Here is a 27,022-nt window from a genome sequence, read left to right on the forward strand (position 1 = left end):
TTAAAGGCTGGGGAGCTGAATCTGATTTCTCTCAACTGATGGCCTGTGTTTAAAGACCTTTCTCTCTGCAGTCAGTTCAATCTGTGGGTGGATCCAGTCCAGCACTACCTGCAGGAAGAGGTATGTTTGAAAACCTCTTTAGAGAAGAATCCTAATATAATCTCAGTGAGGCTGAGAGTCAGTCCGGTAGAGGTCGTTCAAATACGAGTGACTCCACAGAGAGAGTATAGAACCTGCATACTCTAATTGGAGAGATACATTGACAGATACAAACCAACCGATGATTTCTACACTTCATATCTTTGGAAGATCTCTGCCTACAAATACTTAAATCTCAGCAGCAAAAATTAATCGCACATCCTTTTAATCTCAATTATTTTCGATCCTTCCCCTACTTCCAGCATGTGTCTGTCTTGTATGTGTCGGGGTGGAATGTGGAGCGGGAATTGGGAATAATTAGATGAGCGGACTTTTTTCCTATTAGTACCATTACATGTTTATCAAGTTTAAAATGCTTTGCTTACAAATCTGGTGCTGGCAAGTCATTGGAGCAGGCAAAGGTCAAAGATCTCAGGAAAATACACAAACTATTGGATAATTCATTTATGTTTGGGACTCCGGGGCCTGTGTGGGTGGAATTGACTGTGCCATCGCCCAGAGTGTGGTAACACCTCTTATTGTTCTTGTAGGATCCACCAATATTATGACAAGTATTTTAGGCAAAACAGAGAACAAAATATATTTTCCCGTGTTTCACTTGACACGTTTGAAGCGTTTATTTGTCTCCCCTAGACCTGCACTGCACTATTATTTTTAATTGAATGAATTTACGTTGCAAAGTATAAATCGCCTGGAATATCGAAATATTACTTTGTCAAACACACTGTAGCTGATGAGCGCGAATTATGGGACTATGTGTGGAAGTTTACATTTTAGGCTCGAAGCTTTGGTGGCCGAACGTTTATATTGTTTGAGATCCATCTGTGGGCGGTTCAGTACATCATCCGGTGAGCAAAGCATCAAAAGTAACGCATTTCCGAAAATGCGTTCTCCCCCCCCCCCCCCCCCATCCGCATCATCACCCACCCCCTCCCGTCCTGGAAGGCAATACTAACCTTTTTTAAATCGGATTGTTGGGGCTCAAATCCACTTAGAAGAGAGATGTCCACAATGGCCATCCCAGGGGATGTCTGATTCTGATGAAGATCGCGCATATGCCTTGGTGAAATGGACAAATCAATCTTGGATTAATTGGTAGCCAACGTGTCGCAGTTGTATAATGCAATCAGAAGGACACTGGGTGTTGTGGACTCGAACAGTAAAAACAAAAACTCCAAATATTTAATATAGAAAAGGCAGAATGTTGGAATTAGTATCCTCCAAGTGACGCCAACAATTTTGTTTGTCTGCCTTTTCTTTTTCTTTAACAAATTTAGATACCCAATTCATTTTTTTTCCAATTAAGGGACAATTTAGCGATTCCAATCCACCTAGCCCGCACATCTTCTGGGTAGTAGGGGCGAAACCCACGCAAATATGGGGAAAATGCACAAACTCCACACGGACAGTAACCCAGAGCCAGGAGCGAACCTGGGACCTCGGCACCGTGAGGCATCAGGGCTAATTTGTGTGCCCTTTCCAAAGGTTTTTGTTCGGTTAAAACAACGGGACTGACCCATCAGCTCACCGAAGTACAGACGTTTGACCTGAAAGGTGACATATCCAAAGGTGTAGCACTCCCTTGGATTATATGCATAAAGCGCGTGTTTGGAACCTTCCTTTTGATTTCCCTTTGTTCCCATTTCCTTTATTTTATTATTTTTGGCCCTTGGACCCATCTGAATGTGCCTCAGCCAGGACAGTCGATTTCAGGATTTCTAATTTTGGAGGGGAGAAATCAGACTTGTGGCAACGGGTTTATCTTAACCAGTTCTGGTGGAAGTCAGTTCCATTGGCTTGGCTGGTAATCTGTGGATTGGCCAGGGACAGTGTCCTGCCTGACAACAATCAGTGACTAGTTCCTGTGTGATGCTTCTCAGAGAGCTGGACAGAAGGGATTAGACGTTGAAAGAAAAACAACTCTCTCTCGCTGCTCAAGTAAAGAACTGCTTTATTGTTCTAAAACCAGTCAGTGGCATCTCTTTACTATAAATTTGAAATGTCCTTGAATCGTCAGAGGAAGTAGACGCATTTACCACAGAGAACTATCTCAAGCCTAGAACGAAGAAATACCGAAAGGAAAGCTTCACCTCGAGAAAGACATTAACTGTAAGCCACCCTTTTGCATCAGACATTCTTTATCCTTTTAGTTTATCATTGCTGTTCCATCTTCATCACCCTTTCCGTTTATGTTGTCTGTGTGTTTCTTTGTATAGTGTGGGCCAAGTTGGAAAGGGGGTTTGACGGGTTCTGAAAGGCGTATTAGGTAGTCAGTTACATTTTTGTCTGTTTAATTGCATTACTGTTAAATAGTAAAATATTATATGTGTATTGGATTTACAAACCTGGCGACTGCAGCTTATTGGGCTCAGTCAAGGTCCTCAGGTGTTTTGAATTAACATGCAATTTCATTTGTGTTGCGACTACGGGTTAAATATGGGCTGGAGTTGACCGCGCAATTGTCCAGGGGGCCGTGTCATGTATTGGGGAGTGAATCCTTGACATTATGATGCATTGATGAAGATACTGTGACAGAACAATGGCCATGCAACGCAAACATGTTCTGCAGAACACAACAATCCTCTCCTTGTTCTGTCGCGATGACAATGGCACTCGGCTTTACACCTAAACGGCATCTCCGTCCGTTTGTTTATCTTCTGTCTATTCTATTAATGTCCATTTGAACAGAAATATTAACTTTGAGGGTAAGAATGACGGTGACGCAGTGGTATATTTGCTTGACTTGTAAGTCAGTCACCCATGATAGATGTCGGAGTTTTAATCCAATAAAAGTCTGGAATTAGAAGTCTAATGATGACAATTAAAACCACTATCAATTCTAAAAATCTATCCGGTTCACGAATGTCCTCGAGGGAAGGAAATCTGCCGTCGTCACGCCGTCTGGGTCCGTGTGACTCAAGACCCGCAGCAAAGTGGTTGACTGTTAACTAGTAAAATATTATATGTGTATTGGATTTACAAACCTGGCGACTGCAGCTTATTGGGCTTAGTCAAGGTCTAACATGGCCGAGCAAAGCCACATAGTTCTAGGGGAATTCAGCTTTGAGCATCAAAAACTGGCTTTGCCAGCAAGAATATCTTTAAAAATAAAGCGTTAATAATAATTCATTAAAACGTGCAATCGTTGATTTGAAAACAAGCATGATGTTCAATTGCTGCCAGAACAAAAGGGAGCCTGAAAAAGCTCTTTCGAAATGGACCTCTTTATTTTTTCCATTCGAAGGGGAGGGGGAGGGATTATTTCATTGACACCTGCAGTGAATTTTGCCGCGCGTGGTTTGTCAGCGTCACTTACCACGCACACACTTCGTAATAAATCTCTGTTTGTTCATCAGCACCCGGAGCTTCTCTCCTTCTCCGGGATCGGAGGTCAAACAGGTCGATTTCCCTTAGGGGCTGGTCTCCTTGTACATAGTCACCGTAATCTCCATAGTTGGAGTAATCCGGTGGAACTGAGAGAATGGGAAACACCATGAGAGAGTAACAGAATGAAAGGCAGCAACGAAGAAGGACATTTGGCCCATCCGGCGCAATTCCTTGGTAAAACTATCCAATCAGTCTCCCTTTGTCCTGCACTTTCCAATCACTCCTGGAAATACCCTCCCTTCAAATATTCATTCAATATGAAAACAAAAAGGTGCTGGAGGAACTCAAATACTAGGCGACAACTTCGGAGAAAACAACATTTCAGGTCGATACACCTTTCATCAGTTTGGGGTTATCGACCTGAATTCAGTTTCTCTCTCTACAGATGCAGTCAGGCCTGCTGATCTTTACCAGCATATTCTTTATCTATTTCAGATTTCCAGCCTCTGCAATGTTTTGCTTGAACATTTATTCAACGCCCTTTACAAGGTCATTATTTTAATGCTTTATTTTCGCTTCCAGGCAGCGCGCTCCAAAACTCACTGAATGATTTCTCATCTTGCTTTGACTTTATTTTGCCAACCGCTGACATCCAGGTTCTCTGTTCATCAGCCTCTTACCACTGCGAAAATCGTCTTTTTAAATATAAATTTAGAGTACCCAATTATTTTTTTTCCAATTAAATGGGCGATTTATAGATATAGATATAGATATAGAACAGTACAGCACAGAACAGGCCCTCCGGCCCTCAATGTTGTGCCGAGCCATGATCACCCTACTCAACCCACGTATCCACCCTATACCCGTAACCCAACAACACCCCCTTAAGCTTACTTTTATTAGGACACTACGGGCAATTTAGCATAGCCAATCCACCTAACCCGCACATCTTTGGACTGTGGGAGGAAACCGGAGCACCCGGAGGAAACCCACGCACACAGGGGGAGGACGTGCAGACTCCACACAGACAGACAGTGACCCAGCCGGGAATCGAACCTGGGACCCTGGAGCTGTGAAGCATTTATGCTAACCACCATGCTACCCTGCTGCCCAAAAGTGTGGCCAATTCACCTTGCCTGCACATATTTTTGGGTTGTGGGAGTGAGACGCACGTAGACACGGGGAGAATGTGCAAACTCCACACGGACAGTGATACATGCTCAATGAAAACACTGCGAGCACCTCAATTAAACCTTCCTACATTCTAAAAGGGAAACTGCTCCAATATCCTCAGTCCATCAAATCTATTCACATACTGGAATCCCCTCATCGTCACTCCCGTTCTTGTAAATCTCTCGTGCATCATCTGTTGTACCAACATTCCTTCCTGAAGCGTCACGTGCAAAATGAAACTATTTTCCGTCTGAGGTCTAACCAGCGCTTTCATCAATGATCCGACATAACTGCCTTGCTTCCTGCTCGATTCAGTTTTTCGATAAGACAAAGGCCCTCGTATGCTTTTGTTTTCAAAGAGGTTTTTGAACTTCTTCATGAAAGCAAAATATTGCGGCTGCTGGGACGGCAGAGGCACGTTACAGTCTTCTGGACTCAACGTCGAGTTCAACACCTTTTGATTGCGAACTTTCTCCTCTATTTTGACTCTCTTTTCCCATCCTTTCTTTTACAGCTTCCTATCCCAACGCAATCTGCCCTCCCCACAGGTCCAGCTGCCACGTGTTCCTTTGCTTCCGCGGAGCACTGGCCTTTGCTCTCCAATTAACACATTGCGCGGTCTTACCTTTAAGCCACCTTCAACACCTTGTTCAGTCCCTCACTCCGCCATTAACGCGTCCTATAACTTATGTCCGAAACATCTTCGTCAAATCTCTCCGAGCTAACACCTACCAGTGCACTTCCATTTTGCTCCTCCTCTTTAGCAGTATAAGTGTCGTCATGTTTCTCCCTCTCGTTAACTCTGGAGAAGAGTCATATGGCCTTGTAACGTTAACTCTGTCTCTCCACAGATGCTGAGAGAGCTTCTGAGTCCCCCGCCCCCCACCATTTTCTCTTTTTATTGCTCAGCCTATTCTGCTGCCGTCGAACATGACATGCACACATCCTTAGGTCCTGCTGTTGTTGTGGCCCGACATATTGTGTTCATCTTGCCTCTCCTTGTCCCTTCTGTATCTAAGCACACTTCTTCCCGGAGGCTTCGCCTTCCACAGTGGCTGTCAACCAGTGCGCACGCGTATCGGGCCTTGGATGGTCGCCTTGCTTTGGAAGAGTGAAATTACATTTTTCACGTATCGCTTTTAGTTGAAAATATTCCTTAATTTTGCGAGTGGACCACCCCACTTAGTGTGCCCGCTGTTGTAGTCAATGTATCATTCGGTGTTACCTCAGCTGGGTCGCATTTCTAACAAAAAATGAGTGTTGTTTCAGTTCTATGCACTTCAGTAATAGTAACGTTTGCTTGCCAGACCTATAATGTATCATAGGCCCAATCGGACGTGCAATATGCAAGTCACATTTGATTTCAGCTTTACTTGAATGCTTTAATTTTACTGATCCCATTCACTGCATCAAGGAGTTATTGCGCCACAGTGTGTAGCGCCCCTGTCTCTAAATCTAGAAATGTTGGATTCGACACCCCTGACAGTGCATGGTTAACGCGCGCCAATTGGTTGCGCATCAACCTGCAAAATATTCCAACGCAGCAATTACAGACTTAAGAGAAGGAGAACGATTCCTGGTCAGTCGTGCGACGTGGCGCCTTCACAGGGCGTAAGCCTCTTGTGCCTGACGAGTGACCTGTTCCAGCCATGACTGGCTTCGGGAACTGAAAGCCTGCACGGTATGATGATTTAGAATTTAAGTCAATTTGGCGATGTACCAATTTCACAGAGTCTAAATGTTTTGTTTGACGTTGGAACAGCAAAGGATAGCATCCATTTCGACTTGTGATTAACAGAAAACACAACCGAATAAGGCCAAAAAAATCTTCAAAATAGAATTGTATGACAATAACCCACATTTTAATTTAAATCACTTTTAAAACTATTAATCCAACGATTTGTCGGGGATGTGCTGAGCACGCGCACATCAGTGGCTCTCTTCGGAAAGATCGAATAATAGGTCGCTCCGACCGAAACCAAGGCGGGGGAACGGCCGACAGCAATCATATCCAAGCTGCACAGCTACCTAGACAGGAAAGGACCCTTCTCTGGGTCAGGCAAATGAAGGCTTGCAGCAAGGACCAAAACAAAATCAAAATGTACCAGGACATTGGGGTAGACCTGGCAAAGCACAGGAGAGAATTTCATAATGTAAAATCGGCCCTGTACGGGAATAATATTCGGGATGCTTTACCCAACCAGGCTCTGGGTAACACGCCAGGGCAAGGAACATTATTTTGTTGTTCCTGTAGAAGCGGACGAGTTCGTCCAAAGGAGCAACCTAGACAGACAGCAAGGGACACATCCAGAAAGAAGACACCGGGGAAGCAGAGAAGTATTAAAGGACAATTTTGCGCGGGACTGTATGAACAGGGGAATCAGTTTGCAGAAAGGAAGGGGCGAGTGTAGCAAGGCACAGGAGAGGGTGAGGAGGAGACTGAGGAGAAACCAGGAGAGTGGGCATAGGAGGCGATCAGACCAATCCCAGCAGGGGTTGACCACACGAGGCGGAAAGCTGGGGTAGGAGGTATGAGTGAGGGGGGCCGTGACGCATCTCCCACCAGGCAGAGAGAGCCTGGCAAGGGTGGGACACAACACAAAGGGTGGGGGGACCAGAGGGGTGCTCAAAGAAGGGGACGGGAGTGGGGCATGGGGAGGTAGGGGGTACAACAGGAGAGGGGAAACAAATCCACAGGGGGAACAAATTGACAGGTGGGATGGGCTCGACACTGCCCTTTGCAGGTCAGTCTCGGAAACGTGGAACAAAATAGCACCACAAGTAACTACTTTGGAGTGTCCCTGAGCAAAGGGAAACCGTAGTGTGCAGGGGTCATGCACATGGCGTACACACAGTTGGCAGCCATGTTGTGTGGTCCCTAGAGAAAGGGAAACTCCAGAGTGCAGGGTTGCATCCACAAGGCATGGTGGATACCGCATGAGTGGGCATGGGTGGGGGGCACAAACCACCATTTCGCTGATACCCAATAAAGCCAAAGACCCAATGGAATACCTGCCATGCAGACCCATTTCGCTGTTCAATGTAGCTAAAAGATACTCGCACAAAAGTCCTGGCTAAGCGGCTGGAGAACTGCAAACTAGAGGTGGTCGCAAAGGCCCAGACAGGCTTTGTTAAGGGCAGTCAGCTAACTGCGAACATCAGGCGAATGCTGACCGTGATAATTACCCCATCCTGGAAGAGAACACCAGCGGCATTCAGCTCCCTGGATGCAGAAAAGGCTTCCCACAGAGCCGAGTTGAAGTACCTCATTGAGGTACTGGAGCGGTTTGGGCTGGGGGTAGGGGTTGCTTCATGGACGAAACTCCTGTGCAACACCACAAGGCGAGTTTATGGACAAATGGTACCAGCTCTGAATATTTCCAGCTGCAGAGAGGCATATGGCAGGGATGCCTGCTGTCCCTGCTCTTGTCCACCGTGGAAATCAAACCAATGGTGATCACCCTCAGCAAAAGGCTGGAACGGAGTCTGATGAGATGACAGAGAGCACACACTCTCACTCTATGTGGATAACTTGCTCCTTTACATCTCGGATCTGCAAAGCGGAAGGGAAGAGATCTTGAAGCCACTGAGAGAGTCTGGAGCCATCTCGGGCTACAGACTCAATGTGAGCAAGAATTAAGTCTTTACCCGAGAGGGGTAATGGCAGAGCTGGTGGTCTGCCATTAAAACTAGCCCAAAACAAGTTCCACCACCAGGGGTTCCTGATTACCCATGACTGGCCACTGACCGATATGTGGAACCTGACCAGTCTGATTGAGGAAGTAGAAAAGGACCTACAGAGATCATAGAATTTACAGTGCAGAAGGAGGCCATTCAGCCTATCGAGTCTGCACCAGCTCTTGGAAAGAGCACCCTACCCAAGGTCAACAACTCCACCCTATCCCCATAACCCAGTAACCCCACCCAACACTAAGGGCAATTTTAGACGCTATGAGCAATTTATCATGGCCAATCCACCTAACCTGCACATCTTTGGACTGTGGGAGGAAACCGGAGCACCCTGAGGAAACCCACGCACACACGGGGAGGATGTGCAGACTCCGCACAGACAGTGACCCAAGCTGGAATCGAACCTGGGACCCTGGAGCTGTGAAGCGATTGTGCTATCCACAATGCTACCGTGCTGCCGTGCTGAGATGGGCACACTCCCACTCTCCCTAGCAGGCAGAGTACACACGATCAAAATGAATGTGCTGCCCAAGTTCCTCTTCCTGTTCAGATCCATGCCAATCTAAATTCCCAAGGCCTTCTTCAATGCGGTTGGCAAATATTTCTGCCGTTTGTCTGTGACTGTGTTTGTGAGAAATCAAGGATCCAAAAAAGTTCGACAGTGAAGAAGAAACATGGGGAGCCTGTCCCTCCCAAACCTACACTACTACCACTGGGCAGCCACGGTGGAATGAGCAGAAGGGTGGGTAAACGAACCAGGCATGGTATGGGTGAGGATGGACGAGAACCCCTGTACAGGGATGACCCTCCAGGCCCTCCCCAGGACAGCGCTCCCATCCCTGCCAGCAAAACACTCAGTGAGCCCAATAGTGGTAGCCACGTTCCGAACCTGGTATCAGATGAGGCACCACTACAGATTGACTGTAATGATCACCATGGCCACCATCCATGGCCAAAACCAATGGAAAAGTTCTATCTGATAGCCATGCACACACCCTTGTCTATTGTACAGTGTATAAAATGAATAACTGCAACAAAAACATTTTCAAAAAGGGGAAGGGGGTTGGGAGGGTAAGAGGGGTTGGGCTTTGGTTTGTAGTCAACGTTTGGACTATACAAATGGCACTTGGCTTGCACAGATTTGTTTATTTTGCAATGGTTAAAATGAAAAACTCTCATAAAATATATTCAAAAAAATTATTCGTGCTTTATCTCATAGACTGGCTATAAATCTATAAATGCAAACATCGCCCCTCCCCCGCCCCGTGGAACAGTGCAGCACATATCAAAATCTAATGGAAATGACGAACTATGGCTTGGTTGGATTGTCATGGGACTAGTAATAAAGAGACCCAGGATAATGCGCTGGGGAGCTTGAATGGCAGCTGGTGACATTTTAATTCAAGAAAAATCTAATTACGACGAGAAAATCATTGCCGATTGTGGCTAAAGACCAGCAATAATCTCCCTTTAGTGAATTAAATCCACCGTCCTTACCTGGTCTACCTACACGTACTCCTGGACACACAGCAATGTGGTTGACTCTTAACTGTCCCTCTGGAAAGGCTAAGAAAGCCGAGTGGGAATCAGGGGCGGGCAATAAATGCTGGCCCAGCCAGGGATGGCCACATCCCATGAATGAATAAAATAAAACTTACAAACCTTCAAATGCGCACCTGAGACGATTGGATTGCACCTCCTCAATACCTTATCATCACGGCAGTTTTGACGCAGGAAGAACAAAGTGCTGTGCACCAATACTCACCCGCGAGTTCCACCTTCCCTTTCACATTAATTTCAAGTTTGAAATAATCACAGGTGTTTGTCGCTTCTGCCAAAATTTGGTATGACTTCAGCAGCTGAAAGTTTCAGAAACAAATCCAGGTTAAAATTAAGGGCTTCTTCCCCGCCGCTACCATCCTCCTGAATGACCCTTTTGTGGACTAAAATTATCTCTTTATGCATCTTCGCTCGTGTTGTAACACTACGCACTGCATGCTTCACTCGATATCTATATCAGTCCATTTACATTGTGTATTTATTGCATGGCCTATATTTTTCATGTATTGAACGATATGGACTGTACGCAGAACAATACTTTTCACTGTACTTCGGTATACAGGACAATAAATCAAATCTATGAAACAAGTGTTAAAAATAGATCAGGTGAAAAATTGAACAAAACATTGTAAAGGTAGACAAACTCCCTCCAAATGTTTTGCTGGTGAATACCTCACATCCAGTTATTAACAAAGAAACTTGTGGAAAGCGATCATGATCTACCACATTTGACCTATTAAAGGTGAAACACTAAACTATAAGATAGACTACTGGATATCAAAATGATAGAGGCAGGGATAAAATGCAGTTCATCTGAAGAGGAAGAAGCCGTATTGAGTGATAGTTATGGAGTTCTACAGGACAGAAAGAGGCCCTTCGGCCCATCGTATCTGCGTCGGTCATCAAGCGCCTATCTATTCTAATCCAATTGTTCAAGACTTGCTCTGCAGCCTTGTATGTTGTGCGAGTTCCCGCCTCTCCCACTCATTCATAATAATATAGCAATCTTTATTGCCACAAGTAGGCTTACATCGTAATGACGTCACTGTGAATAACCTCTTCAGGTGGTGAGTCCCAGGTTCCCACCACCCTCAGGGTGAAAACGATTTTCCACAAATCCCCTGTAAATATCCTGCCCTTTACGTAAATTTGTACCACCTGGTTATTTACCCCCTATCATGGGGAAAATATCTTTCCTATCTACCCTATCTATGTCCCTCATAAATGTAGGCGCCTCGACGTTCCACAGTTTCTGCATTGGGCCGGATACCTTTCATTGTGTGCACCATGCGGTAAGATGGTCATCCGGCACATCTGACACTGCAGCCGGCCCTGAGCACCAAACCGAAGAACCAACCTCGGTTCTGTACTCGTTTATTCTTGTGCGAGACTTGAACTCACCGCTCTCTGACTCAGCAAGCAAGAGTGTGGGCCGCTGACACGTGGCCGGTGGCTACATTTCGCAAATTGCATGATTGCAATCAATCAGATTGGTCGTTGCTCCCAAATAATTCTGCCGTCCATGATTTTCAAAATTGAAATACAATCAGTGAGTTGAAATGAGCCATTTAGTGCTATTTTACGCAAGAACATGCAGCCGAAAACATCTTGACCGTAAGCATCAAATGCGTGAGGTGAATCAGGCTGCAGTGAAATCAACAAATCTCCTGGGCTCTGCAGTGAGACATGATAAATTGTGCAACCAGAGGAGGTGGTAAACTTCTAATTGTGATTTCAGATTGAAGTCATTCTTAGGCAATGCAATAGGACCATTAACATGCAAATGTATTTATTCATATTGACATGCAACTAATTAAGTAAATGAAGTGGATTCCCGAGTCAGGTCGAAAACTGATTAACCATAGCCCTGATCACACATAATATTGACCCAATGAAGGAGCAGCGCTCCGAAAGCTTGAGATTACAAACAAGCCTAGTGTTGGACTTTAACCTGGTGTTGTGAGACTTCTTACTGTGCACACAGAATATTCCAAGAGTGTGCAGCACCGCAAAGGGCCTTTCAACCCAAAAGATTAATGTTGCTGCTTGTCCTTTCCACCAATATCTTCCCACCTTACGTGACCTCACCCTGTCACCTGATCCTTCCATTCTTTTCTTCCACGTGTTCGTACCCAGCTTGCCCTTAAATGCACTGATAAAGATATAGGCAGTAGAGCCGAGCACATCGGTGGACGAATTCTAATCAGGTTTATAATACATTATATGCGACTGTTAATCATTTCTTGTATGCTGCAAATGCAGGGGTGATGGCTTAATGGGGATCTTACGGAACTTGTAATCCAATGGAGCAGGCTAAAGACCAGGGTTCAAATCCTAGCTTGGCAGTTTATGCAACATAAACTACGTTAATAAATCTTGAATGTGAAACCTATCGGAGGACCCTCAAGGACCTTGACAGGATGGATGCGGAAATGATACGTTCCCTCAGAGAATCTTAGAATCCTACAATGCAGAAGGAGGTCATTAGGTCCATCTAGTTGGCACCGACCCTCCGAAAGAGCACCCCACCTAGGCCCACGCCGACACCCTATAACCAACCCTGTACTTTTGGACACTAAATGGAAACTTTAGCATGGCCAATCCACTTAACCTGCACATCTTTGGACTGTGGGAGGAAAGCGGATCATCCGGAGGGAACCCACACAGACACGGTTTCTACCCCTAATTCGTCTGATCGCATGGTTTAACCATTAGAAACTGGTATTGATTATTGTAAAAAAAATAACCTGAGTTCAGGAAGTTCGTTCAGGGAAGTACATCTGGCCTACGTGTGACTCCATACCCAGGAATATGGTTGAGTCTTAACTGCCCTTTGACATGGTCAAGCGAGGCACTCAGTTCAAGATCAATTGGGGATGGGCAACAAATGCTGCACTTGCCAGTGACACACATATTGTATGAAAGAATAAAGAAACAAATGTGCCTTGCTCAGCGCCCAAGGGTTGTACATTTGCATAAATCACATCCTCCTGTGAGCGAAAAGATGATTTTTTTTCTCTGCACTTCAACGCCTTGGTCGTATCAACTTCCATTGCCTCCGCCAAGGAAGCACTGTCACACAATTTATAGAGACCTCACTGCACACCAAGTTAGTACGGATGCAAGTACACAAAGCCATGGTGATCCCCACCAAGCTTAAGGACCCACAGTTTGATTCTGCATGTTCTCCCTGTGTCTGGGTGGGTTTCCTCCGAGTGCTCCAGTTTCCTCCCACAAGTACGTAAAGATGTGTTGTTAGGTGAATTGAACATTCTGAATTCTCCCTCCGTGAACCTGGAATGTGGCGACGAGGGGCTTTTCACAGTAACTTCACTGCAGTGTTAATGCAAGCCTACTTGTGACACTGATAAAGATTATTATTAATTATGTTTGAAAACAAGCTTTTCATGATCATGCATAGTGCCACAAAAGCCTGGTAGAAATGGAAGAAAGACATCGACTCACCGTAATTGTCCCGGTGCCTTTCCCCTTAACTTCGATGTTAATGTGTTCTCCAAGTGGGAACTGATTTGAGAGAAAATACATTACACGTTATGCTGCAACGATTATTGTTTCTAATACGGCGCCTTTTAACCTGCATTAGGTGCCTTTAATACAGGCGGTAGTGTGTGCGTGTGTGCGCGGAGTGCACAGTATCTACAATGTTGCATAGATTTGTTGAATGACACCAACAATCATATCATTTATTGTTCATGTATCTGTCACTATTTACCCGTGTTCTTGTTCGTCGGTCGCGCCTGACTGGCAGTAAAGAGGTGGGAGACAATGAGAGGATGTGAAGGGCGCTGTGCGAATTTGGGTCTTGGGTGGACAGACGGGTTGGAGATGTGGACTGTCAGCCGGGGAGGGGGTGCAAGGTTGTCAGAGGCTGGGTAGTTTGCAGGGTGAGTAGTGATGGGGTTGGGTTGTCGGTGTGTGGTGGGAGATGGGTTATGTGCAGCCGGTAGGTGTGTGGAGGGAGTGGAAATGAGTTAAAATCGCCATAGTCCAAGGTGACCATCGACTGCTTTCCACTTGGAGGGGGAGACGCTGACTAGCTGACGCTGATTTCACCTGAGAGTGGGGCCTTCATGAATAACCTGATTGAGCTCGAATTGAAGCCACGCTGTTGACCTTGCTCTGCATCACGAACAACCTGTCAAGGCCACTGAGCTAACATGTCACCCGCTATCCTTTAACTGGCACTACATGTCTTCAGATTGTTTGTGTGGTGGGGGGTGGGGGGGGGGGGGGGGGGGCAAGCCTAGACCAGTCCGTCTGTTCAGAGGGGTTCGGTCGGCCACATGGTGACGGGTTAGGGCAACAGTTTGAAAGTTCAGGACGTGTCAGCGGGGAAAGGTGCAGTGAGCTCCGGTCGCTCGGATCAGAGGAGTTGTTTTGCGAGGAGGCGAGTGGGTGGAGTCGTGTCAGGAAGGAGAGTGAAGAAGAGTAACTATCAACGTAAAATTGGTTGAAGCATCGGACGTTAGTCATTTCAATCGCTTCTGTCAGATGCTTCCGAGCGCTGCACAATTGCCCAACGGAAGTTAACGCTCCTGGAAACTTTCCGGGTAAACCCTTACTTGGGAACTTCCGAGAGGCATTTCCAAGCGAATCTTTTGGCTACGCGCCAAATCCGACGCGCGGAGGCAGATATTGGGTTCCACATTGGCCTGTAACCCCCTCAGTTAAAATTGAGAAGGAATACTGAATGAAATCAGTGAAAACACCCAATTCTAAATGAGCCAATGCCCACATTTTATTTGTTCTTGTCCGTTCATCACCCAGGGTATATCCGAAGCCATTCTATGTGGATCTCGTTCAATCTGGGTTACAGGAACAGTCATTGCTGGCCATTGACCAACAGTACAAAGCAAATCCACAAAATAAGTCAGCACTGCACTCTTTCCCGGGTGGAGTGCCGGGGATTGGCTGCATTCCTGTGGGATGCATTGCTCCAATTTAAAAGAGACAATGCTTTTAGCACACCCGGCACCCGGTTACCCGCCTTGTTTTCCCAATGAAAGGGGACGAAACATTAACGGGATTTATCATACTTGAACAGATTACTCAAAATGGAGGAAGGTTACTCAGACGGAGGGCTGGCAACCACAAGGTATTTGTTCTGTTGATGAAATGCAAACAGACCACTGCTAAGAATCAATCCCAGCCCTGCTGTGCATGGTAGGGACACAATTGAGGACAAAAGTCAGTTTCAATGAAGCAGTTTGATGAAAAATAAAGAAACGAGATATTGACCATGCAGTCGGGCGTGTATAATCACTAGGGCAGGTTGGCAAGCTCTGTGATTAATCAATTAATGACATGGCGGTGTGTGCAACACAATGCAATATAAATACATCCTGTGTGTGTGTGTGATTGGTCAGTGAGTCGGTGTCGCGGGTGGCCTGATATGTGGTGCCTTTTGCCCATGCTGGAATTAAACGCTGCCTAAAGGAATTTGTGCCTTCTCTGGTCCCCTGTGGGCGACCTTTTGGCTCAGATGAGCGTGAGGTCAGGTAATGCCTGGATCTGGTATGCCTCTCTTGTGGGGACCTTGAGTTTGAGTCAATTTGAATTGTTTTTGGAGCAGGCAAAGAGCTGGATTAGGGGGTTGCCCCTGTCCACACTCAGCTCTGGCTTTGTATCTCTGATAAAGTAATAAAAAAAAGATGGATATTGACTTCCATGTTTATACCCTTTCGCTAATGCGAATAGTTTAGATAACATGCTTCCGTTTGCGATGACAGCCATCAGTGTGAAGCATAGTGCACTGTTTGTTAAGTAATGGGTTAAGAGACATTCAATTAATTGTCTCATTTATGTTAAGTATTCAATATGTGGGCAGCACGGTGGCGCAGTGGTAGCACTGCAGTCTCACGGCGCCAAGGTCCCAGGTTCGATCCCGGCTCTGGGTCACAGTCGATGTGGAGTTTGCACATTCTCCCCGTGTTTGCATGGGTTTTGCCCCCACAACCCAAAGATGTGCAAGGTAGGTGGATTTAACACGCTAAATTGCCCCCTTAATTGGAAAAAATTAATTGGCTACTCTAAATTTATTTAAAAAAAAATAAAAAATAAAGTATTCAATATGTCACGTGAGAGTGTCTTTCAGAATTGGATGTTTAAGAAATGTACCTTTCAGAAATGAAGCTGATCATATTACTGAAGTGATGTCACGACGGGGGGGTGGGGGAAGCTGAGCTTGCTTCTGCTTTTTGGGAGGTTTAGTTTCAGTTTGAATAAAGCTTGGGTGTGGCTGTGAGCTGCACTGCTGTTCATCTCTGCCATGAAGGACTATCTCTTAATCATTTGGTGAAATCGGAATTGTAAAAACTTCTCAGTATTGAATATAAATCTAATGCGCTCCTGTGTGAAGGATTTGTTAAGTCTTTTGGATGTTAAAAGGACAGCATACAGGTGATTTAGTGAGTTATTCTTTGGGCGTGTATTTGATTTACTGGTTGCTAAGATGTTCACTGTTTGTTTTAGAATGGTTAACTTGAGTTCATAGAATAAATATTGTTTTGTTTTAAAAACCACTGGTCCATTTTCTGCGATACAATACCTGTAAAGTGAATCGTGTGCTCCCCATACCACAATCTACTAAACGTTGTGGGTCAGGGGAACTCCATGATACACTTTGGGATTCTCTCAATCCTGACCCATAACAATTGGGGGATCGAGGGGGATAAAAGTCTATCTATTGGTTTGGCTTAGTGAAATTAAAGACAGTGAGGGGTGAGAATATTGTGGTTGCTTTTCCGGTGTGGTATTTTAGTTTAATTGTGTTGTGGACAATTGTTTTTCAGCGGCTCAGACGTTTTTGGAGGTGGAGACTGTCACACGCAGTACCTTACGGACAGAGACTAAAAGCAGACTGTTAAATTTGGCAAAAGCATTGCAATTAACATTACCTGACAAAATTCGAAAATATGAGGTAATTATGGCGGTGGCTAAGCATTTAAAGTTGCCTGAGATACAGTTTGACACATTGGAAATGGCAAAAATTCAGTTGCAAATTAAACAAATGGAACATGAGAAATAATTAAAGCGGCTTGAATTTGAAATAGAGAGAGGAAAAAGAAAAGGTGAGAGAAGAAAGGAGAAAAGAAAGAATAGCCCTAGCAGAACACAAAGAAAGAGAAAGGGAGATACAGAACAGGGAAAAAGATAAAGAGAGAGCGAGTTTGAACTTCAGAAAATGGCCATGAAACAAGACAGTCGGTTAAAATTGGCAGACGTAAAGGGAAACATACAGTTGGATGATAGTGATGAGGGTAGTGAGAAAGAGCGCCACAGTTGAAGGCGAGGTGGGAATCTATTTAAATATGTCCAAGCATTGCCAAGGTTTGACGAGAAGGAAGTGGAAGCCTTTTTCATTTCAGTTGAGAAAGTAGCTAAACAAATTAAATGGCCACAGGACATGTGGGTGTTACTAATTCAAACAAAGCTGATAGGTAGAGCTTGTGAAGTGGTTGCATCACTACCGGAGGAGGTATCTGGAATGTATGAGGGGGGTGAAGAAATACATCTTAAGTGCATATGAGCTAGTGCCCAAAGTTTATAGACAAAGGTTTGGAAATTTAAGGAAAAAATCTGGTCAAACATACAGGGAGGTTGAAAGGCTTAAACAGAGAAATTTTGATAAGTGGATAAGGGCTTTGAAAATAGACCAAACGTATGAAGCTCTCAGAGAAATTATACTTTTGGAGGAGTTTGAAAATTCAATTCCTGGTGTAATGAGAACTCATGTGGAAGAACAGAGGGTTAAAACGGTGAGATTAGCAGCCGAAATGGCAGATGATTATGGATTAGCTCATAAATCAAAGATTAGTTTCCACCATCAGTTTCAGCCGGTGAGGGACAGAAACTGGGGACATGAGAAATACTCGTGGTAAGGTAAAGGTGATCTAATGGGAGACAATAAAGAGAGTATACCTCAGATTAAAAAAGACACCCAGGAGTGTGGAAAAGACAATAAATGTTTCAAATATTTTCACTGTAGTAAACTAGGCCATGTTAAGTCACAGTGTTCGTGGTTGAAGAAAAGCTTGAAAGGTTAATGTAGTAAAACAGGATAAGACAGTGGGATTTGCTACAGTGATAAAGGAAATCCCAAGGGAAGCGAAGGATGTGCAAACGATTGTACAACCTGTTCAAAAAGTAATTTTTGAGAAGGTGCCAGATGTCTTTAAAGAATTTACTTGTGTGGGTAAAGTTTACTCATGTGTATCAGGAGGAGCAGGTAAAGAAGTTACAAATTTAAGAGATACAGGGACGAGTCAATCTTTAATGGTAAGAGATGAAGAATTATGTAGTTTGGGAAGAAGTCAGGTTTCCGGTGCATTTAAATAACTGGAAATTGGACAGACTAAGTTAGGGAAAACACTGCGTCAGCAATCTTATTTGGAAAGCACCAGCCCAATAGCAATTAATCGTGGCCGGGTTTCACAAAAGACACAATGGTTTCAAAGATGGAAAAGAGCTACTGCGAAGTTTAATTGGGAACTGAATTGGTTAGGTGGATTGACTTAACCGAGCGTGAGTTTTGATGTCTTAGAGTTGAGTACAAAAATGAATGATCCCAAAGTGGAAGACATAATAAGAGCAAATAAAGCGTTGGTCAAACTGAAAATGCAGCAGTGTGTTTTGAGATTCCCGGTTTTAGGTGACCTTTGGCACTTGAAATTGATAGTTTATAGTGATGCGTCCTGTGCAAATTCATGTGATGGGGTTTCCAGCGCAGGAGGTTTTATAATTTTCCTTTTAGGGAACCATGGTAAATGTTGCCCTCTTGTGTGGGAAACAAAGAAAATAAGGAGAGTGGTCAAAAGCACTTTGGCTGCTGATATGTTATCCTTGTAGAGGCGATGGATATGGCATTTTATATATCTCAGATATTGACAGAAATTTTGGGATCACGGGAATTGGGGAATATAAGTATTAAATGTCACATTGACAATAAGTCCCTGTGGGAAAATGTGAACTCTATCAAAAGTGACAACGAAAAAAGGTTAAGATTAGACATCGCAAGTTTGAAGCAGATGTTGGACAGAGGGGAAATAGCAAAAATTAAATGGGTCGACAGTAGCTATCAATTGGCATCCTGTTTTACAAAAAGAGGGGCTAGTTCACAGAAACTTTTGGATATTGTTTCTGAAGAGCGTCTGTTTCTGTGACTGTTTTGGTTTCCACAAAAATGAAGAAAAGAGAAGGGGGAAATTGCATGTGTGTTTTGAGTTTCTTGTAATTTTGTTTTCACCTAATTAGTTTTTTTGTCCAAGGAAGAGGAGATTGTTCAGTAATTGGTGAGGAGACATTCCAATTCGTTGTCTCATTTATCTTACGTAACCAATAATTGACACTGATATGTAAAGAGGCTTTAGGTGGCTTTTGTGTGAGGTGATGTGACGATCGAGATTTGTGCAGTCTGTTAAAGTGAAATAAAGGTTTGTGAAAACAAGAAGAACCTTTGAATCTTTATACCACCGCAGCTAAACGTCTAAAATAATTTGCATGGATTTTGGGGAACATACTTCATTGCTTGTGATCTATATATTCTTCAAGCCTCGCACTGTATCACAAATGAAAATCACTGATGTCCAAGTTTGGCAATTTCTCCAGTACAGACAATAGAATTGTATCATTGGATTCTGTTCTTACCGTCAACTCGTCCTGTATCAGAGCATTATCCCGGTTTATTTCAAAAGATTTCGTCTTTCTTCTATTTGGGTGGCTGAATGTGAATTGTAAATCTAATTGTTCTGGTTCAAATGTAGCAATGCTGTACTGTGACAGAGCTTCCATGGCAACAATTGTGTCCTAAAGAGCAGAAAGAGAGACTGTGTTTTGGAATAATGGATGGATAAAGCATGCTGGCACAAATATGAAGGGCCTTCTCGAAACCTTGTGGAAAAAGACAGCATTGGAGAGAGTCCATGGAATATTTACAATTACCTGCATTGTAGTGGCGATGTAACAAGAATTATATCATGAAGAAATAATTCTATGCACACAGTGATATATATACCATTTATTCATTAAAAATTTTTTTTTAGTGTACCCACTTATTTTTTTGCAACTAAGGGGCATTTTAGCGTGGCCAATCCACCTAGCTTGCACATCTTTGGGTTGTGGGGGTGAAACCCACACAATCACCGGGAGAATGTGCAATCCACACGGACAGTGATCCAGAGCCGGGACCGAACCTGGGACCTTGGCACCGTGAGGCTGCAGGGCTAACCCACTGCGCCACTGTGCTGCCCATATATACCATTTCGATGTCAACCGCTGGTTGGTGAATTTGGATAGGTTCAACATGACGTGTTGCCTAAACATAGAACATAGAAAAATACAGCACAGAACAGGCCCTTCGGTCCACGATGTTGTGTCGAACCTTTGTCCTAGATTAATCATAGATTATCATAGAATTTTCAGTGCAGAAGGAGACCATTCAGCTCATCGAGTCTGCACCGGCTCTTGGAAAGGTCAACACCACCCTATCCCTATAACCCAGCAATCACACCCAGCACTAAGGGCACTTTTGGACACTCAGGGCAATTTGTCATGGCCAATCCACCTAACCTGCACATCTTTGGACTGTGGGAGGAAACCGGAGCACCCGGAGGAAACCCATGCACACACGGAGAGGATGTGCAGGCTCCGCACAGACAGTGACCCTAGCCGGAATCGAACCTGGGACTCTGGAGCTGTGAAGCAATTGTGCTAACCACAATGCTACCGTGCTGCCCTTAACAACAAATTAATCTACACTCCATCATTCTACCGTAATCCATGTACCTAGCCAATAGCTGCTTGAAGGTCCCTAAAGTTTCTGATTCAACTACTTCCACAGGCAGTGCATTCCATGCCCCCACTACTCTCTGGGTAAAGAACCTACCTCTGACATCCCCTCTATATCTTCCACCATTCACTGTAAATTTATGTCACCTTGTAATGGTTTGTTCCACCCGGGGAAAAAAGTCTCTGACTGTCTACTCTATCTATTCCCCTGATCATCTTAAAAAGCTCTATCAAGTCGCCCCTCATCCTTCTCCGTTCTAATGAGAAAAGGCCTAGCACCCTCAACCTTTCCTCGTAAGACCTACTTTCCATTCCAGCCAACATCCTGGTAAATCTCCTTTGCTTCCACATCCTTCATAAATGAGGCGACCAGAACTGCACACAGTACTCCAAATGTGGCCTTATCAAGGTTTTGTACAGCTGCATCATCACCTCTTGGCTCTTAATTCAATCCCTCAGCTAATGAACGCTAGAACCCCATCGGCCTTCTTCACAGCTCTATCCACTTGACTGGCAACTTCTAAAGATCTATGAACATAGACCCCAAGATCTCTCTGCTCTCTGCTCCTCCACATTGCCAAGAACTCTACAGTTAACCCTGTATTCAGCATTCATATTTGTGCTAAAATGGACAACTACACACTTTTCAGGGTTAAACTCCATGTGCGACTTCTCTTCCCAGCTCTGAATCCTATTTATGTCTCTTTGCAACTGACACCAGCCTCCTCACTATTCACAACTCCACCAATCTTTGTATCGTTTGCAAATTTGCTGACCAACCCTTCAACTTCCTTATCCAAGTCATTAATTAAAATCACAAACACCAGAGGACCCAGAACTGATCCCTGCGGTACGCCACTGGTAACTGGGCTCCAGGCTGAATATTTGCCATCCACCACCACTCTCTGACTTCTATCGATTACCCAGTTCGTTATCTAACAGGCCAAATTTCCCACTATCCCATGACTCCTTACTTTCTGCATACGCCTACCACGGGGAACCTTATCAAATGCCTTGCTAAAATCCATATACAATACATCAACTGCTTTACCTTCATCCATATGCTTGGTCACCTCCTCAAAGAATTCAATAAGGCTTGTAAGGCAAGACCTACCCCTCGCAAATCAGTGCTGACTATCCCGAAACAAGCAGTGTCTTTCCAGATGCTCAAAAACCCTATCCCTCATTCCCCTTTCCATTACTTTGCCTACCACCGAAGTAAGACTAACTGGCCAGTAATTCCCAGGGTTATCCCTATTCCCTTTTTTGAGCAGGGACAACAAGGGGCACGACATTCGCCACTCTCCAATCCTCTGGTACCACCGCTGTTGACAGTGAGGACGAAAAGAACATTGCCAACGGCTCTGCAATTTCATCTCTTGCTTCCCATAGAATCCATGGAAATGTCCTGTCAGGCCCGAGGAATTTGTCGATCCTCAAGTTTTTTTAAATGCCCGACCCATATTCCTTCCTGACAAGTATCTCCTCGTGTTTACCAATCTGTTTCACACTATCCTCTCCAACATTATGGCCCCTCTCATTTGTAAATACTGAAGAAAAGTACTCGCTCAAGACCTCTCCTATCTCTTCAGACTCAATACACATTCTCCCACTACGGTCCTTGATCGGAACTACCCTCGCTCTAGTCATTCTCAGGTTTTCACATATGTGTAAAAGGCCTTGGGGCTTTCCTTGATTCTACCCGCCAAAGATGTTTTGTGCCCTCTCTTAGCTCTCCTAATCCCTTTCTTCAGTTCCCACTTTGCTATCTTGTATCCCTCCAGCGCCCTGTCTGAACCTTGTTTCCTCAGACTTACAAAACTCTCCTTCCTCTTAACAAGACATTCAACCTCTGTTGTCAACCATGGTTCCCTCACTCAACGACCTCTTCCCTGCCTGACAGGGACATACATATCAAGTTCCATATTTCACTTGTGTCCTTCCCTGACAGCCTGTGTTCCCAACCTATGCACTTCATTTCTTGTTTGACAGCATCGTATTTACCCTTCTCCCAATTGTAAACCTTACCCTATTGCACGCACCTATCCCTCTCCATTACTAAAGTGAAAGTCACAGAATTGTGGTCACTATCTCCAAAATGCTCACCCACGAACAAATCTACCACTGCCCCTGATTCATTACCAAGTACCAAATCCAATATGGCCTCCCCTCTGGTCGGACAATCTACTTACCGTGTTAGAAAACCTTCCTGTACACACTGCACAAACACCACCCCATCCAAACTATGTGATCTAAAGAGTTTACACTCAATATTGGGAAGTTGAAGTCACCCATGACTACTACCCTGTGACTTCTGCACCTTTCCAAAATCAGTTTCCCAATCTGTTCCTTCACATCTCTGCTGCTATTGGGGGGCCGATAGAAAACTCCCAACAAGGTGACGGGCCCTTTCCTATTTCTGACTTCAACCCATACTACCTCAGTAGGCAGATCCTCCTCGACTGCCTTTCAGCAGCTGACATACTGTCTCTAATTAACAATGCCACTCCCCACCTCTTTTACTACCCTCCCTAATCTTATTGGAACATCTATAACCAGGGACCTCCAACCACCATTTCTGCCCCTCTTCTATCCAAGTTTCCGTGATGGCCACCACATCGTAGTCCCAAGTACCGATCCATGCCTTACGTTCACCCACCTTATTCCTAATGCTTCTTGCGTTGAAGTATACACACTTCAACCCATCTCCGTGCCTGCAAGTACTCTCTTTTGTCAGTGTTCCCATCCACACTGCGTCACTACACGCTTTGGCGTCCTGAGATCAGCTACTTTATTTGCTGGACAACAAATCAGTTCCCATTCCCCAGCAAAAGTAATTTAAACCCTCCCGAAAAGTACTAGAAAACCTCCCTCCCACGATATTGGTGCCCCTCTGGTTCAGATGCAACCTGTTCTCCTTGTAGTGGCCCCACCTTCCCCGGAATGCGCTCCAATTATAAAAGGTTAGGATGTTTCCGATTTTGCATTTACAAGTATCATTGTTGCGTGTCTCACTCGGACCTGCGCTTTGCAACTAAGTATTGTCTGAAGTATTCTAGGTTTTTATTGATTGCATTCAAATTTCACCATCTGCTGTGGTAGGATTCGAATCCTGGTCCTCCGAATATTACCCACAGCCGCTGAGAACATAACAGAGGCAACATTGCAAACAGCGAAACGTACATTAACAAAGTCAACAGACGTTGATGGATCTGGTGAATAGCTAACCCAGACACATGGATTTAAATGCTGGCAAAGCCAAAGGGATAATGTCCGTATTCTAGAAACACAGTAACGTTTGAGAAAATCGAGCACTCAGAAGCATTATGGGATCAACAAGAAGATCACGTGTTAATTAAAACTGCACTGCCAACGCAGCGGAATTCCACACAAACAAATCTATCCTGGGAGCTATAGTTAGGACATTCAACTGTTAAACCACAACTAGCATCAGATGTGGGGGGGGGGGGGGGACTGGTGGTGGAGGAGGAATGTGCACAAAACATAGAACATACAGTGCAGAAGGAGGCCATTCGGCCAATCGAGTGGGCACCGATCCACATATGCCTTCACTTCCATCCTATCCCCATAACCCAATAACCCTTCCTAACCGTTTTGGTCGCAAAGGGCAATTTATCACGGAATATCCACCTAAACTACACGTGTTTGGACTGTGGGAAACCGGAGCATCCGGAGGAAATCCACGCAGTCGCGTGGAGAACGTGTAGGCTCTGCACAGACAGCAACACAGCGGGGAATCAAACCTGGGACCCTGGCGCTGTGAAGCCACTGTGCTAGCCACTGTGCTGCCGTGCTGCATGCTCTAGCATAACTATGCCCTAGTTTTTGAATTATTATCATGGATTAAAACCATCATATTACAAAAGATGGAAAGGGATGTACAGAACTATGCATTCACAGAATCATAGAATTTGCAGGGCAGAAGGAGGCCATTCGGCCCATCGTGTCTGCACCGGCCCTTGGAAAGAGCACCCTACCCAAGCCCAACCTACACCCTCTCCCTGTAACCCATTAACCCACCTTTGTTTAACATAAGGGCAATTTAGCATGGCCAATCCACCTAACCTGCACATCTTTGGACTGTGGGAGGAAACTGGAGCACCTGGAGGAAACCCACGCAAACACGGGGAGAACGTGCAGACTCCGCACAGACAGTGACCTAAGCCGGGAATCGAACCTGGGATCCTGGAGCTGTGAAGCAACTGTGCTAACCACTGTGCTACCCGTACTGCACTTGGAGTACCGTAGTGGCATTGTCTAAGTGACGAGCTGAACACCATTATCGGAAATAATGAAACGACAACTGGTAACCATAACATATTAAAGCAGTTATCTAGGTACTGATTGTTCTTATAAACCTATCTTCAGAAATTCGACTTAGAGTAAGGTCCAAAAAGGCTCTGTGGCATATTGTAATTTCACTAACTGCGCTGGAACTGAACAGTTCACGTGTGTGGCAATGGATGGCAAAAAAAGGACAAGATTCTGCCTGTGTGTGTTCCATGCAAAATCCAGAGTAACCAGAAATTAAAGTGAAATCAACAAACCAGAAGGGGAACAACTGTCCAGGTGGGTACCACAGAATGCAAGACACCAACACTGACGAATTTGGAATATATTTGGAAGGGAAATTACTTCTAGCGCATCAAAGCCTCATGCCTACTTTCAGCTCTCCTGGGTCATAAACAAAATGCAAACAGCTCGATACCCGATGTTTGCGAAACGTTACCTGGGTTGAGCGGAATCCTCCCTCGAATCTCCGTTGCTCAGTTAGCCATTTTGCAATCGGTTTGGCGTATTTGAAATCTTTCATGGCTATGGTCTGAAGCAATGCGTATGAAGTGGTCTCTATTGAGACTGCTGAAGCTTGATGTTCTCCTTCTGGCTTTCCACTCTGGGGTTGCGTTTCATCGGCATTCCAGTGCCGGGCATCATTTTCTGTTTCATTGTTTGAAACACCGATAGGTTAGACGCATGACAGTTTCGCGTTCAAATCAGAAACCGGATTGTCTCCGACCCATGACAGCAACAATATCAAACTCAAAAACAATCGTGTTCTCCAATCAGCCTCGATAAAGGCACGTGGCATTCAGTGCACCTTGGTCTGTTGACATGGCAACCGAGTATCATAAAACACAATATTGATGCTGTTCGCCAAAGGAAGACAAATAGATGCTCAATGACTGTGCCGCGTTTGTACCAAATAACAGCTTGAGTTTGGATAGCACCGCGAACACGGTCAAACATACCAGTGCACGATTTGGCAAGTAACAAGCAAGGTCTGGGATGGAAAAGAGAGGTAATTGAGAGGGGTGTGGTTGAGCATGGGCTCAATTCATAGGGGGAGCACAAAGTAAAGCCTGGGCTTCCTGGTGGGCTCCGGGAGCGGGGACCCGATTTCATCCACTTGTTGTTCCAGGGAGGGGGATCCCGTTAGAAATAAATCGCCGCTCCTTCACTGCCTCTTGGTCAGAATCCTTGAGCTCTGTTCCAACAGCACTGTGGGTGACTCACCCCACACGGACTGCAGCCGTTGAGGTAGTTCACCACCACCTTCTCAAGGGGCAATTAGGGATGGAGAATAACTGATGGGCCAACGACACCCATATCCAATCACATCATTTTAAAAATGGGGTTCAAGCATGATCACTTCAAAGCACCTAACACAAGTTACTGGTATAAAAAGACACATCAGGGGACTGTTTCAATCTGCAGAGGGGCAGAAATCCACTGAACATAGATTTAGGGCAGTGGAAGAAAATTCAACCGAGGCCGGGAATGTTTTCTTTCAAGGTAGAACCGTGAAATTAATTTCTGGAAGGATGATGGAATTTGTAAAATAATCCACACTGTGAGAACTGACAGATAGTTAAGAATGAATGTGTGTACACGCACTTTGCTGTCTTGTAATGTTACAATGAAAATTGAAGTATTATTTATGGCTCATTCATGGGATGTGGCCATATTATATTGTTCATCCCTAACCACTCTTGAGAAAATGCTGATTAGCTACTCATGGAATATAAGTGGGTCGTTCATTCACATCTGGGCTGCAGCGTGTGAGCTACGAAAAGGGGTTCGTGAGGCTGGGGCTGGTTTGCTTAGAGCAGAGAAGAATGAGAGTGGACCTAATTGAGGTGTACAAAATGATGTGGGACCTATATTAGGTGGTTAGGAAGACACTTTCCCCTTATTGAAAGGTCACTAACCAGGGGCATAGATTTAAGGTTAGGGCCCTCAGATTCAGAGGGGATTTGAAGAAGATCTGTTTCAGCACGGTGGTGGG

At 44.8% G+C, this 27,022-nt stretch overlaps 1 protein-coding gene and 1 long non-coding RNA gene across 2 annotated transcripts in view; both read right to left on the reverse strand.

The window, feature by feature from the left end:
- Window positions 1-27,022, reverse strand: part of LOC119975536 (complement C4-like) — a 166,382-nt gene that overhangs the window by 20,660 nt on the left and 118,700 nt on the right. The window contains exons 29-34 of the mRNA XM_038815328.1: window positions 25,466-25,674; window positions 19,576-19,734; window positions 13,375-13,434; window positions 10,115-10,208; window positions 3,476-3,632; window positions 1,116-1,218 (exon numbers count right to left, since the gene is read on the reverse strand). Of these exons, the coding sequence (XP_038671256.1) occupies window positions 1,116-1,218; window positions 3,476-3,632; window positions 10,115-10,208; window positions 13,375-13,434; window positions 19,576-19,734; window positions 25,466-25,674 (782 nt within the window). The remainder of the gene's footprint in view (window positions 1-1,115; window positions 1,219-3,475; window positions 3,633-10,114; window positions 10,209-13,374; window positions 13,435-19,575; window positions 19,735-25,465; window positions 25,675-27,022) is intronic.
- On the reverse strand, window positions 2,094-3,461 carry LOC119976094. Its single transcript, XR_005462871.1, has 2 exons — window positions 2,505-3,461; window positions 2,094-2,409 (listed from the first exon to the last, which is right to left on the reverse strand). It is a non-coding gene; the product is annotated as an uncharacterized LOC119976094 (long non-coding RNA).

This window comes from Scyliorhinus canicula, chromosome 13 (assembly GCF_902713615.1).
Source record: "Scyliorhinus canicula chromosome 13, sScyCan1.1, whole genome shotgun sequence".
NCBI lineage: Eukaryota > Metazoa > Chordata > Chondrichthyes > Carcharhiniformes > Scyliorhinidae > Scyliorhinus > Scyliorhinus canicula.